Source organism: Onychostoma macrolepis, chromosome 01 (genome assembly GCF_012432095.1).
Source record: "Onychostoma macrolepis isolate SWU-2019 chromosome 01, ASM1243209v1, whole genome shotgun sequence".
In the NCBI taxonomy this organism is placed as follows: Eukaryota; Metazoa; Chordata; class Actinopteri; order Cypriniformes; family Cyprinidae; genus Onychostoma; species Onychostoma macrolepis.
Genome location: NC_081155.1, coordinates 13,405,019 through 13,418,881, shown reverse-complemented (window position 1 = coordinate 13,418,881; position 13,863 = coordinate 13,405,019). Strand labels below are relative to the sequence as shown.

The 13,863-nt window shown below is 33.6% G+C and overlaps 1 protein-coding gene across 7 annotated transcripts in view; it reads left to right on the top strand.

The window, feature by feature from the left end:
- Positions 1 to 13,863, top strand: part of mast1a (microtubule associated serine/threonine kinase 1a) — a 63,597-nt gene that overhangs the window by 23,880 nt on the left and 25,854 nt on the right. For 4 of the 7 annotated variants that reach the window (XM_058772391.1, XM_058772382.1, XM_058772380.1 and 1 more), the window contains 3 exons: positions 8,371 to 8,459; positions 8,549 to 8,624; positions 11,851 to 11,923. In XM_058772391.1, the coding sequence (XP_058628374.1) occupies positions 8,371 to 8,459; positions 8,549 to 8,624; positions 11,851 to 11,923 (238 nt within the window). Of the gene's footprint in view, positions 1 to 8,370; positions 8,460 to 8,548; positions 8,625 to 11,850; positions 11,924 to 12,660; positions 12,788 to 13,039; positions 13,228 to 13,863 lie in introns of those variants that run through there. The other 3 variants (XM_058772401.1, XM_058772396.1, XM_058772406.1) reach the window with 3 other exon arrangements.

Here is a 13,863-nt window from a genome sequence, read left to right as displayed (position 1 = left end):
GTGGTTTCAGTCACTTACAGTGACAGAGAAATGAGCGGCGTGTCATCTGAAAGTTTTAGATCCAGTCAGTTTTCCACCGGAGCCGCTCCCTTGTGTTCTGCGCGCGACTCAAATATACTCCGCTCTCTACCCAAATTTAAAAGCTGCTGTCAGTTATTGAAGATTTGATGGATGAACTCGTGACTCGATTGGACATGTCTGAAGTGATGAAACTTTCAGTTTTATGGACGTCGCCATCTTTGATTTTTACTTTGGTCACTGTCGCTATGTGTTGGGGGAAGTTACTTTTAAAAGTAATGCATTACAATATTGTGTTACTCTATTGCGTTACTGCGTTACTTAGTTACTTTTTATGGAAAGTAATGCATTTCGTTACTTTTGCATTACTTTTTGTCACCTGGGCTGGGCTCGCTTATTTTTAATAACAGAGAACCCAAAAGTTATATTTTTGGCAACTGTAAAGGCCCTTTCACACAAAGAGTGAAATTAATAAGCCTCAGGCTGAAGAAAATGCCTCTGTCTCTACACTTACTCCCAGTTTCTCTTAACATGGGGACAGGAAAGGTGTCGGTCAATAAATAGGAAAACAAAGTAACTTGCGTTACTTATTTGAAAAAGTAACTCAGATATTTTCTTGTTAATTTAAAAGTAATGTGTTGTTTACTAGTTACTTGAAAAAAGTAATCTGATTACGTAACTTGCGCTACTTGTTGACCCAACACTGCTGGTAAGGATTACGAGCTTGACTCCCGTTGCACGTTCATACAGACAGAGTTCTAAACACAACTGTAAGCTGCTGTGTGAACGGGACATTTCGAGACTCACACCTGTAAGTAAATGCGGTTGTCAATCCCAAAAACCGACAGTGTGAACGCAGCCTTAGTAATGCAAAAAAATAAAATAAAATCTTCATTCTAAAAATATCAATATTTGCTTGCTTTTTTTTTTCTTCTTCTTCTTTTTTTCTTGCTTTTATTTTGTTTTTGGTGCATTAGGTCCTGGACATGTTGTTGCCGGGTGTGGTGAGATTGTCTTTGGGGTTCACAGGTCATTTTATGCAGACGTTTTGCACATAAACAGTCGCTTTCTCCAGCGGTTGCTATGGTAACGGATGACATTAGCCCAGCACACAGGAGCACTTGTGAATGTTGATTCTCAAGCCTTGTCCACTCATTAAGTGTTAAAGCTTCTGAATATACAGCCTCTTATGCAAAGCATAACATGTGGGTGAAATCGGTGGGATTTTACAGCTTTAAGGATTATTGGTGTTTATAAACAGATGCTTGAGTCTGCATTTGCTAATCCTAGACCTTTATCCCGAGTCACGTGTCTGTCTCCTGATAGCTGGGCATACCAACTTAAGCCTGCGTTCCTCTTAATGGACCATCTCTAGTTCTGATCAGTTACACCTTCATTGAGCTAAACGATAAACTTTAGATTTTGACATTATTTCTGGAGCTTGATATCTTGTGTGTGTGTGTAAAAACATGCAAGTTTGCTAGCATCCCCAAAAATGTGCTAGCTAATCTGCTAGCATAGTCAATGGAGCATTGCATCTCTCAGAAGTACAAAAATAGCTTGACTTGTGATTTGTTGCAGGTTTTATGTAATGAATATGTAATGTGTAACATCTGGAATGCTGAACGGTGATCTCATGAATATTAATTAGAATGTTGACAAATATTTGAAAAGTCTTTACTGTTTTGGAGTAACAAATCAAATCAACTCCAGTGAGTATCACTGATAGATATTATTATAGATAATTATAATTATTAATATTTTGAATTGTTTTTGTTTTTATTTTTTATTTTCATTTAAATTGTAAAGTTTTTGTACTTTTGTTGTATGTTTTGTTGTCATTTTTACTAGCTTTTTAATACTGTGTAGTTTTTATTATTTAAATATTTGAACAGTTTTTTTTTTTTACTGTTTTGGAGTACAAAATTAAATCAGCTCAGTATCACTGATACATATAATTATAGATTTATTAATATTTTTAATTCCTTTTTATTTTTATGTTTTGTTTTCATTTAAATTGCAAAGTTTTTGTACTTTTGCTGTATGATTTTTTTGTCAATTGTATTACTCTTTTTCATTACTGTGTAGTTTTTATTTATTATTTCAAAAAACAAAGTATTTTAGTTTAAGCTATTTTAGTACATAAAGTTAAACTAAATAAAAATGAGAAATTTCCTTGGCAAGCTGAAATCATATAAGTGTGAGGGTTTTTATTTATTTTTACTTTACTTTATTTCAATTTATGAAAATGCGTTTATATGGTTTTAGTTTTAGTTAATTATAATAACTCTGCTCATGGCATATTTTAACAAAAATCCTATATCTAAAATAGTCATTCATGGGTTTATATAAGCATATAATGATTAGTCATTGTTGGTTCTAATACAACTTAAGTCAAATTATGTTTTAATTAACTGCTGTCAAAAATAGCTAAATTGACTTTTAATGCTATACTGTCGCGTTTTCATTTACACATTTGCAGCTTGTTCATCTCTTTTGTATTCAAACTGCATACAGTTGCAGACTTACATTTCCATCTTTATTAATTTTTAATTTTCAGAGCGTATTGTAGTCATATTCTTTGATATGCAGCTTTATACGGCTGTAGTTCCCCTTCAAACCATAAACTGCATGCTTTCATCCAGTCAAACAGCATGAAAATATTTTTGAGCATTTGGATGACCTTCTCCTGATGGCCTGGCAGAGGCCGTAACGGATAAATCAGATGTTTTTCTGCTATTGAAGCGCTTCACAAACATTGAAAAAAGCTCTGTTTGTTTACAGAGAAACACTGAGAGGAGTTAATGAAAGAGAGTTTGCTAAATGGGTCAGTGCCGCTGAATGTCAGTGTTATTGTGGCAGTTGTCTGTGTGTGTGTTTTATTTTTGGCGCTGTATAATGCAGTTGTGATTGGCAGCATCAGAAGAGCATCAGGCGCTGGTGTTTTCTCCACGGGTGGCTGTGTGTGTGTGTGTGTGTGTGCTGCCTCCTGTCAGAGGTGTTTGTGATTTATTGCCCTCTTCGGCTGGAAGTAAGATCCAGCACAGATCAAGCATATGCACCCAGACACACACTTTTCCTCTCCCGACTATTCTGTTACACGCATTAAAGCTCAGAAACTGGGAATATAAGATCCGCCTGTCAGTCATGCTTTGTGTTTCAGAGATATGAACGCATCCTGTCTATAAGATGCTTCCTGTCTCCAGATATATGAAAGAGATACTGCACCATATCCATCCAGACATCCAGCCCTCTCTTCTTTACAGTCCAATGTTTACTTTGTGTTATTCATCCTCCAGTGAGTTCAGATCAGTGCTGTTATCTCAAAAATTTAAACTATTAAAGTGTTTTGAGTAATTGAAATAAAACTGATATCAATTAAGAAAAAAAAATAATATATATATATATATATATATATATATATATATATATATATATATATATATATATATATATATATACGTACTAAAATATCTAAAAAAAAAACATTAAAGAAATATTTAAAAACATGAAAACTAATACAAAATTACATAAGCAAACAACAAAATTACAAAAATGTAAACTAAAATTAAAACAAAAAATTTATATTAATAAAAAAATATTTATAATAAATAATAATAATAATAATAATAAATTCTAGATGATCCCACTCTTACTGGCAAACCTTTCTTGATGTAAAACTACTAAAAAGCTAAAACATAAATATTTAAAATCAAAACTTTTAATACAGATTACATAAGAACATAACAAAATTACAGAAATGTAAAATAAAATCTAAAACAAAATAAAAATATTATTAAAAATATAACTAATTTGCTTGTTGAATTTTCTCTCACTCCTACTGGTCAGCATATGACAAACGTTTCTTAAAGTACTAAAATGACTGAAATAAAAATAAATGAAAGCCAAACAGAAATATAAAAAAATAACATAAGCATATAACAAAAACATAAATTAAAACAAAAACACACAAATCATTACAATATTAATAAAGATATAACTAATTTGCTTGTTGAATTTTCTAGATGATCTCACTCCCACTGATCAGTGTATAAACAGACGTTTCCTGAATGTTTTTTTTGGCATTAATGTGCAGAGAACAGCAGGAAGGCCTTTCTCATGTTTCAGTAAATGATATGTAGAGAAATTCACTGCACAAGATCCAGTATTTGACAAAAGACATTGAACCAAATGATCCAGGAGGTTCATTTCTCAGACATAATTAACAACCTCATCAAGAATCACAGAAAGAGAGGCAAAGAAAGAGTGAAATTGAGAACAAGAGAGAATTTGGGAATTTTATGCACTCTTTATTTATGTACATTTGGGAGGGGGAGGGGGGGGGTATAATAATATGTATTATTATACATCAAATAATACAAATTTAATTTAGGAAATTAATAAGTCAACTATTTAACTATTCATTTAAGACATTTAAAAATGAAGAACTTATTCCAATTACAAAGAGGCAAAGAGATGGAAAGAATTTTGTTTTTCAGTTTTCACATGCTTGCTTTTATTCATAACTGGGGCAAAACAGTAATAAAGAAAACTCAATAAAATAATTACTGAACGCAATCACAAAGACATTTTTAAATAACTAATTCTAATTACAAGAGGCAAAGAGATGGAAGTATTTTGTTTTTTAATTTTCACATGCTTTCATTTAATCACAATTGGGGCAAAACAGTAATAAAACGAAGAAAACTCAATAAAATAATAACTGTGAAAGCATAGTCTAACCCTCCATTTGAGAGAGAGATGGGGAAGAGTGAGAAACAGAGAGAGGTGAGAGGTTTATAAATAAAACTTGTGGCCGCTGGCGGAAGATCATGAAAAGATTTTTATGAATCTTCTCACACTGTCATGTTTTTGTGATCTCTGATAGTCTTAGTGAAGTGAAACCGAGATGCAGAGCGATGACAAGAAGGAAGGTGGAGGACAATTAGCTGTTTTATCTCCGCTGGGCTCCTGTCTCTCACACACACAGGGGGTTTGAACATTACTTACTGCTTCCTGCAGTCTGATGCTAATGCACTTCTGTTAAATATTTCACAATGCACACGCTCTATCTGTCCCGCTACAATGTGATTTCTTGTCACCGCGCGTTAGGCGTTAGTCATGATAAGAGAGAAGCCGAGGAGAGAATCGCATTCTGTCTGACAACTACTGCGATTTTCAGATGTGTATTTTTACTTCCACCGCTTCCTCTCATGTTTTGTCCTATTTTCTTAAGATATTCTCCATTTGAAGTGGATACTGAACATTTAATTGTGGGATTATGTTAAAATTAGACTCAAGACCATCAGTTTTCATTTGAATGCCGAAGCTGTGCATACAGTACTTTAATGTTGCAGAAACAGTGCGATTACTGAATTATGAGAGGAAAACACCAAAATCTAGAGCACTTCTATATACAAAGACTTCCTTACTGAGAGAAATGTAAATGCAAGATGTTATGTAAGCTTCATGGAACTAACTGTTCATGAAAAGCTTCAAACACTGTGTGTGTGTGTGTGTTTGTATGTGTGTTTTAGAGTTTAAAGCATAAAGTGACTACTTTGAAACTAGTAGCAAATGGAGCAGAAAGCAGAGCTCATAAATACTGATCAGATCCCGTCAAACCGAGACTCAAGCGTGGGAGAATCCCACCCAACCTGTCAACAACATGTCCTGGTCATATTTCACCATCACAAGAAAGAAATGGGAAATTTGATGAAAAACATATTCATATTACTTTAGTGCATCAGCATGTTTTACTCATTTTACTCAGTTTCTCATTTTTCTAAACATAAATCTAACTACATCTGATCAGTTTACCTGATATTTTTTGTCACAGCCATGATATAACACAATTTTCAGATAATTAATTTTTTTTAAATGGTAATTAAAGGCGTAACAGAAAATGGAATATTTCCATATGTTAACACTTAATGTACATTATGAAGTATCTATCTATCTATCTATCTATCTATCTATCTATATGATATAGATAGATAGATAGATAACATATATACATACAGTGTGTATGTGTGTGTGTGTGTATGTATGTATATTTATTTATTCACCCAAATTATTCTTCCTTTTTGTCACTTAAAATTAATACATATCAACTGTTACTGTTCAAGTGTTTTATTTTGATTGTTTTTATTTCAAAATGATTTAATTCGTTTAATTTGACATTTTTACGATTTTATCAACTCACAAACCCCCCGCAGTTTATTCATGAACCCTAGTTTGGGAAACCCTGGATTAATGTAATGTTTAATGCACTTCATGATGTTGATAAAGAAAGGAATAGATTTTCTAAGGTCAAAAGTAATCAAAAAGTAATCAGAATACATTACCTATTAATGCGTGTAATCTGATAGATTACAAACATGTAATTACTATTAGTAATCAGTAATGGACTATCGATTTGTAATTTTGACATTGAGAGTATTGGCATGTTTGTCATTGAAAAATACTGTCAGAATGAGAAAAAAAACATTCAAACAAAAAAGCAGTATTTTATTTAAGAAAAATTATATTTCTTATTTCTTTCCTTTGAATCCGGGGATGAAAGCGACCTGGATTCACCATGTATTTTGTGTTGTTTTTTTTTTTTAAGTGTTTTTTCTGTCACACACACACACACACACTTGTAGATGGGAATCTATAGGGCAACATGCAGCCTGAGGAACTACAAGAAACAGATGAAAGCAAAGCAAGAGAACAAGAGAAAGAAAGCATGATCAGATGGGAGGAAAGCAGTGGGGAAAAATGTGAATATTACTCAAGATTTTAATCAGTATGAACACACACACACACATACACGCTTAGATCAGGTGTGATGAGCAAGTTGTTCACTCTATGCAAATAAACTTTCCGATTATTGCATCATGTCATTAAGCGAGCTGTCATCCACAGCTGTGTCTCACGGAGTTTTATTGGACGTGATGAAGTCTTAACCAGCCAATCCCTATGCTGATTTGTCCTGCAGAGGCTGTCGGCGTTGTTGCCGTGGCAGCATGCCATTTCACTTTCTTCTTCATCCCTTGTGTCCTGCCTCACCCGCTGTATTCAGTCACTGAATAACTTTATTCCAGCGGTTATCTGAGCTTAAAAAGTCTGTCTAGGGTTTTATATATATAGAAAGAAAGGATGAAAGAAAGAAAGAAAGAAATGTATGGCAAATGTTTTCAGATAATTCATTTCGTAATAATAGCGGAATAATTTTATATAAATACTATCCATCCATCCATCCATCCATCATTTCACTAATAAAAGAAATGTACAGTATATATTTCTTATATGAAAAATTGTAAAATGAAAGACTGTACAACAAATACTTATGTAACATGATTTAATTACATATACTCTGTGTACACACACACACACACACACACATACATATATATATATATATATATGTGTGTGTGTGTGTGTATGTGTGTGTGTGTGTGTGTGTTACATTAAAACATAATATAATATATAATGTGTATAAATATATACATTATATATTCACATTTATTTACGTTTATGCATTTAGCATGTATGCACAAATAATTGTCATTTTAACTGTAAAATTTAGTAAAAACGCTACGGAAAAAGCTGTTAATAGGTTAACAGTAAGTTCCTGTACTATATACAGGGAAAAACTGTAAAAGATCTAACCAGACATTTCATGTAATTTTACAGTAAAATGCTGTTAATTGTACAGTTTTTAGAAATAAAAAAGAACGAATCAGTATAATTTACAGTCAAAACCTGTAAACATATATTCCCAGAATTCCCTGCGTGACACTCCACATTTGAAAGTATTTTGTTTAAATAATCATGTTTTTTAATAGTTTTTGTTATCAGTTATGTACATTTGGGCTTTGTTACATCTTCTGTTGTTTAATGAAAGTTTATTGCATTATTTAAGTATCATGTGTGTTACCATGATGGTGTTTTGTGTTTGTGTGAATGACTCTGTGCACCTTCTATACATTAGTATATACTTCTGCTTGTAGTGAAGCTACTTGTGATGATCTTTGATTCTTCATGTGGCTTTCTCTTTTACCACCTGCATTATTATGGTGGTTGTCAGTATGTTAAAGGTACAAAACAGATTTTAATAGCAGTGTGCGTTGTTGAATTTACTGGTTTACATTCAAATTTTCTTCTTTGTAAATTACAGTTTTATACTGTAAAATGTACAGGTTTTGGCCGTAAATGTGTTTACAGTTTTTCTGTATTTTTTTTACAAAATTATACTGGCAACCACAGCTGCCAAAATTACTTTTTTGGTATTTAGATACAAGCAAATCATTGGCCATTTTCTTTACGATCTCATCTTGAATGTGTGATTGTTTGTTTGTTTTTCAGTTGCCGCACCAGTAACCGCAAGAGCCTGATCTTGACCAGCACGTCTCCCACTCTTCCCCGGCCTCACTCTCCTCTGCCGGGACACATCGGTGAGCAGAGCACTCCTCACTGATCACATGATCTGCTCCTCTGAGATACAGACACATACTGTATTTAATACTCTCTGTCCGTCCCACAGGAAGCAGTCCGCTGGACAGTCCTAGGACCTTCTCCCCCAGCGCACCGGCCCATTTCTCTTTTGCATCATCCAGAAGGTAAATAAACAAATAACTAAACAACCAAGAAGCTGTTCTCCATTTGTTCAATCAGGCCTTGTTTAAAAATATGATGTTTTTGGCATGTCCGTCTCTCATCTTTTTAGTAATAGTAGTACAATCGTCTCTTTCTTTGTGAGGCTTCATAAGTTTAGTACCACAGTGAAATGGCATGATGGACATCCCAGTTTTCCGTCCTCTCTTTCCACACTGGATGCCACTGTCTCTTGCTGACATGCTTTTGCCAACAACTCACACTGACGACTCTGTCTTAAGAAACAGATCACGAAATCAGATTTCATCACCCTGCGGACAACCAGTCCTAAAGATCAGATTTGAAGAACAAATTGAATTTGTGTGAACAAAGCCTGACTGAAACTGCACATTTTCCCCAGTCAATCTTGGTTTCACTGAAACAGAGCGATTCTGTTCAGCAACAAAAGCGATCTCAAGACTCAAACATGTTTAACATCCAGAGAAAAGCTAAAAATCAATACAGTGCTTTTAGCTAAAAGTTGCTATTTTTCCTTTGCATTTTTGACTAAGCAATGCAAAACTCGTTGCTCTTGTCTCTTATGTTCACTAAGGCTGCATTTATTTGAGCAAAAAAAAAGTAAAATTGTGAAATATTATTACAATTTAAAATAACTGTTTTCTATTTAAATATATTTTAAAATGTAATTGATTGCTGTGATACAAAGCTGAATTTTCAGCATCATTACTCCAGTCTTCAGTGTCACATGATCCTTCAGAAATCACTCTAATGTTATGATTTGCTGCTCAAGAAACAACGTAACTTATTATTGATGTTGAAAACAATTATGCTGCTAATAATATTTTTGTAGAAACCATTATATTTTCCATTGATGAAAAGAAAGTTCACATACACAGCATTTATTTGAAATATAAATCTTTTGTATTATTATGAAAGCCCTTACTGTCAGTTTTGATTAAGTTGATTGTCCTTGCTGAATAAAAGAATCAATTTTAAAAATACTGATGTTTGAGTGGTAGTATACATTTTGAAAACTCTTAAAATATATTTAAATTTTATTTAAATTTTATAAATAAATATCAATGGTGACCCTGGCTGTGAAAACCCAGCTAAAGTCATTTTTTTGTGATTTACTGTTTTCTACATCAAATCATCCTTCATAAGGTAAAGAGCATTCTGTGAAAATTTAACCTTCATATCTTTAATATTGACTGAGTAAGACCATGTCAAAATTGAAATCATAGTGAAATGAATGGTTGAAATCGAACTTTGATGCTTATCTCATAAATTGATTTTGACACTTTAGCCTGGATTTCACAGAGAGGGTCACAATTTCTTGTTTGTTTATCCTGTTTTTTATTTTTTTATTTGTATTTATTTATTCATTCATACCATAAAAATAATTAAAATATTATTATTATTATAAAAGTCTTTACTGTCAATTTTGATTAATTTGATTTGTTCTTGATGAATAATAGTATCATTTAAAAAAAGAAAGAAGAAATCTTACTGATCCCAAATATTTGAATGGTAAAAGTATGAAAATGTTAAAATATATTTTCATTTTCTAAATAAAGATGAATTTTTTGCTTATCTGTTCATTCTTATCATAAACATAATTGGCATAATATTATAATATTTTATTATAATATTTCTTTAATAAAGCTGTTCATTTAGGTCAGAGAGGTTCTTAATTGTGAAGATCAAGTCTGCTTTTGCTCTGGTTCAGAGGTTCGGGGAAGTCAAATGTGTCTGTTTGCAAGCGGCGGCAGCAGCAGCAGCAGGCAGGAGATTCTCCAGACGGCAGACACACACACACACACACACATCTCAGCATCACCATTCCCCAGCGCACAACAGCCCGTCACACAGCCGTTTGTCTGAAAGACGAGATTGAGGGACGAGAGACAGACGATCGATCCGCACGCTCTTTCCCGTCTGACGCGGCCCTGTCCTGCGAGGGCTAATATTGGATTTAGCCAGTATAAATCTGGTGCAGCGAAATGGTTGCACAGCATGTGTCATCAATCCTGTCCAAAGCACAGAGCAGCTGCTCGCAGCAAACACAGGAGCATGAAATATAGTGCTTGACAAAGAAGACACAATCCAGCGCGGAGCAGCAATATATCACAACAAAGTTTGTGTATGCACACCATCAACAAATGGCCCAGGCTCATTGGGTCGTCCCTGCTGAGATGCTCTTTTCATTATGAGGAACCTTTGGTTCTGAGCGCACTGGTTCTGCTTTGACCGTGCTCTCTTCTAATGTGGTGGAATGACAGTTTTAATGACCCCACTGGGAACGCTGCCCGCACAGAAATACACACTAAACAGTGCAGAAATGCAACGGTTGCCTAGTAACCGCACAAGAATGCCGCCACATGAAACGGACTTATAAACTTTGCCCACAAAGAACTGAGATAACTGCACTTACTCGCTCACATTTAATGTTTTACACAAGAAACATCAAACATAGGAGTGTCAAACAGCTAGACGGGAAGCCCCGCCCCCAATGCACACCACTGGTTGAGCTGATGTTTCTGTTTGCTGCTGCTAGTGGCACTGAAATGACACACTTTACCTTTAATTTATAAACAGAAAGAAAGATTTTTTTTTTTTAATGTATATATTTTTGAAGTCTGTTATGCTCATCAAAGCTGCATTAATTTAATTAAAATTTAATTTAAAATATAATTAAAATCTGAATTTTCAGCATCATTACTCCAGTCTTCAGAGTCACATGATCCTTCAGAAATCATTCTAATGTGCTGATTTACTGCTCAAGAAACATTTCTGATTATTATCAATGTTATATATGTTATATCCTTAATATATTTGTGTAAAATGTGACTTTTTCAAGATTTTTTGATGAATAGAAAGTGAAAAAACAGAATTAATTTAAAATAGTAATCTTTCATACCATTATAAATGTCTTTACTTTCATTTTTAATAAATTTAATGGATCTTTGCATTAAAGTATTTAGTATTAATTTCTTTCATCTACAGACTCATTCTGAGCACGCCTACGTTTTCATTTTGCTTTATACTTTTAATTTTAATGTGGGAGGGACAATGAAACATTTAGCTGAACTTTAGTTTTAAAACATGTACTTTGGTTGAAATGAACATTAATGATTTCAGTTTTATTTTTCACTTTGATAAACTATGGTAATTCTGTTCAAAATCTGGTACATTTATGGATTACGAAACTTGTTGTCTCTCTCCGTATAGGGCTGATGGCAGACGCTGGTCTCTGGCCTCTCTTCCCTCCTCTGGATATGGGACCAACACACCCAGCTCAACGGTACAGGACAAACTAACCCATAGAGTGCTGCTGCATTTATATTTTTGACTAAATAGCCACTTAAAGGTGCTGTTAGCCATTTTGCTAAAGTATTGCAGACACTGTTATACTCCTCCACCATAAAACACACATGGATATATTAAACAGGGATGAATCAAATTGGGTGAGAATGATGAATTTACAAAGAATCATAATGGGTGGAATAACAATGGAGAAATTGTCCATTCTGCCCTTTTATTCGTCATTATTTAAAAAAATAATAGTGCATTGTCTAGATCCAGTGCAAGCATGCTGAATTGTTATAATTTATAACAATAAAAGGTCGTATTTTTCATAGATATATTCTGTAATTTAAATTAATGTCTGTTAATTATATAATATTAATTATATTTAGAATATGGGTTTCATTAAAGCAACTTGACATCTTTGAGATCAAATGTGTTTTAAAAATTTGTACATTCTCCCAAACTCCTCAACTGCACATTTCACTTATGAATATGGATAACTGAATGAAGTTACATTAGCATATACTGTATAGTGTGCTTAGAAGTGTGAAGCTACTGGTGAAAATGCTCGTGTTCTGCATTATATATAATACATATATTTATTAGTGCTGTCAAAATTAGCGCATTAATGCAGGCGATTAATTTTTTCAGTATCGAGATGGGGCGGGGTGGGGCCTAGGGTTGGCCACCCCACTCATAACTGCTAATTCTGTCTCTTTTTTTCATGACAAGAAGTGCATTTATTCAGTCGCAGAACAAGCACATCAAACAGGAGACGTCTCAGACGCCAGGCGCGAGTCAAACGAGTGCGGAAACTGTACTGTGCTCGCAGCGCGTGCTCTTCAATACACGCACAAAGGTGCCGGCACGCACATAGCCTGAATCATTTCATATCAACTCGCGAAAGAAACTACGAGCATGCAATGTCGTGGTCAGTTAAGTCATGAAGTTACCAAAAAGGCGTTTAAAGCTGCCATAAAACTGTGCATGCATGTAATATGTTATATATGAGTTACATTAAGAACATGTCTCTGAAATGGTTTTCAGAACTGTCCTGGAGCAGCCCAGCACTGTCTCCCTCATCTAACACACCCGATTCAACTCGTCAGTTCATTAGTAGAGACTGTCTGAAGTGGGTCAGAAAAGGTGATGAGAGTTAGAGAGAAAATACGATGCGTGTCAGATCCGTGTCACGTTCAGCAGCGACAAACAGAAGAAGAAAAAAAAGAAATAGCAGCCAAAACAACCTAATAACCAGCTGCTGTGATGTCTGTTTATCAAGAACAAAAGAAAAAAGAGGTAGTCAGTAACTTCTATAGTTTTAAGGATTTATCTGTATTTAGTTTAGAATTTAGTGTTTGATGACTTTATTCAATTTCTGTATATTTCTGCTGAGGGGCATAGGTAGATAAATATGACATTTATTATAATGGGTTTATGTGAAGATTGTTTTAAGTTCACTTAAATTAGAAGTTATTTTTAAAGTCTAATAAATGTTAAAATTGATAGCTCTTAATTATAATGTAAAGTTGAATGGCTATAGTCAATGGTTAAATATTAGGGGGAAACATTTTTATAGGAAAATCAGTATTAATTGATGTGGCCAGTGATGCTGGCCTTCAGTCATAAAAATAAAGAAGCCATAAAACAAATATTAAAAATATACTATCTTTATGTTGTTTGTACATTAATTTGAAGATTGAATGTGAAATTATTGCAATATAAAAGTATATTTAAAAACTTTAATGTTTAATGAAAAATGTGCGATTAATTAGTTATCGATTGACAGCACTAATATTTATATTTTGCATATATATATATATATAAGTGCTGTCAAACGATTAATCGCGATTAATCGGATTCAAAATTAAAGTTTTTGTTTACATAAAATATGTACTTGTACTGTGTTTATTTATTATGTATATATAAATACAC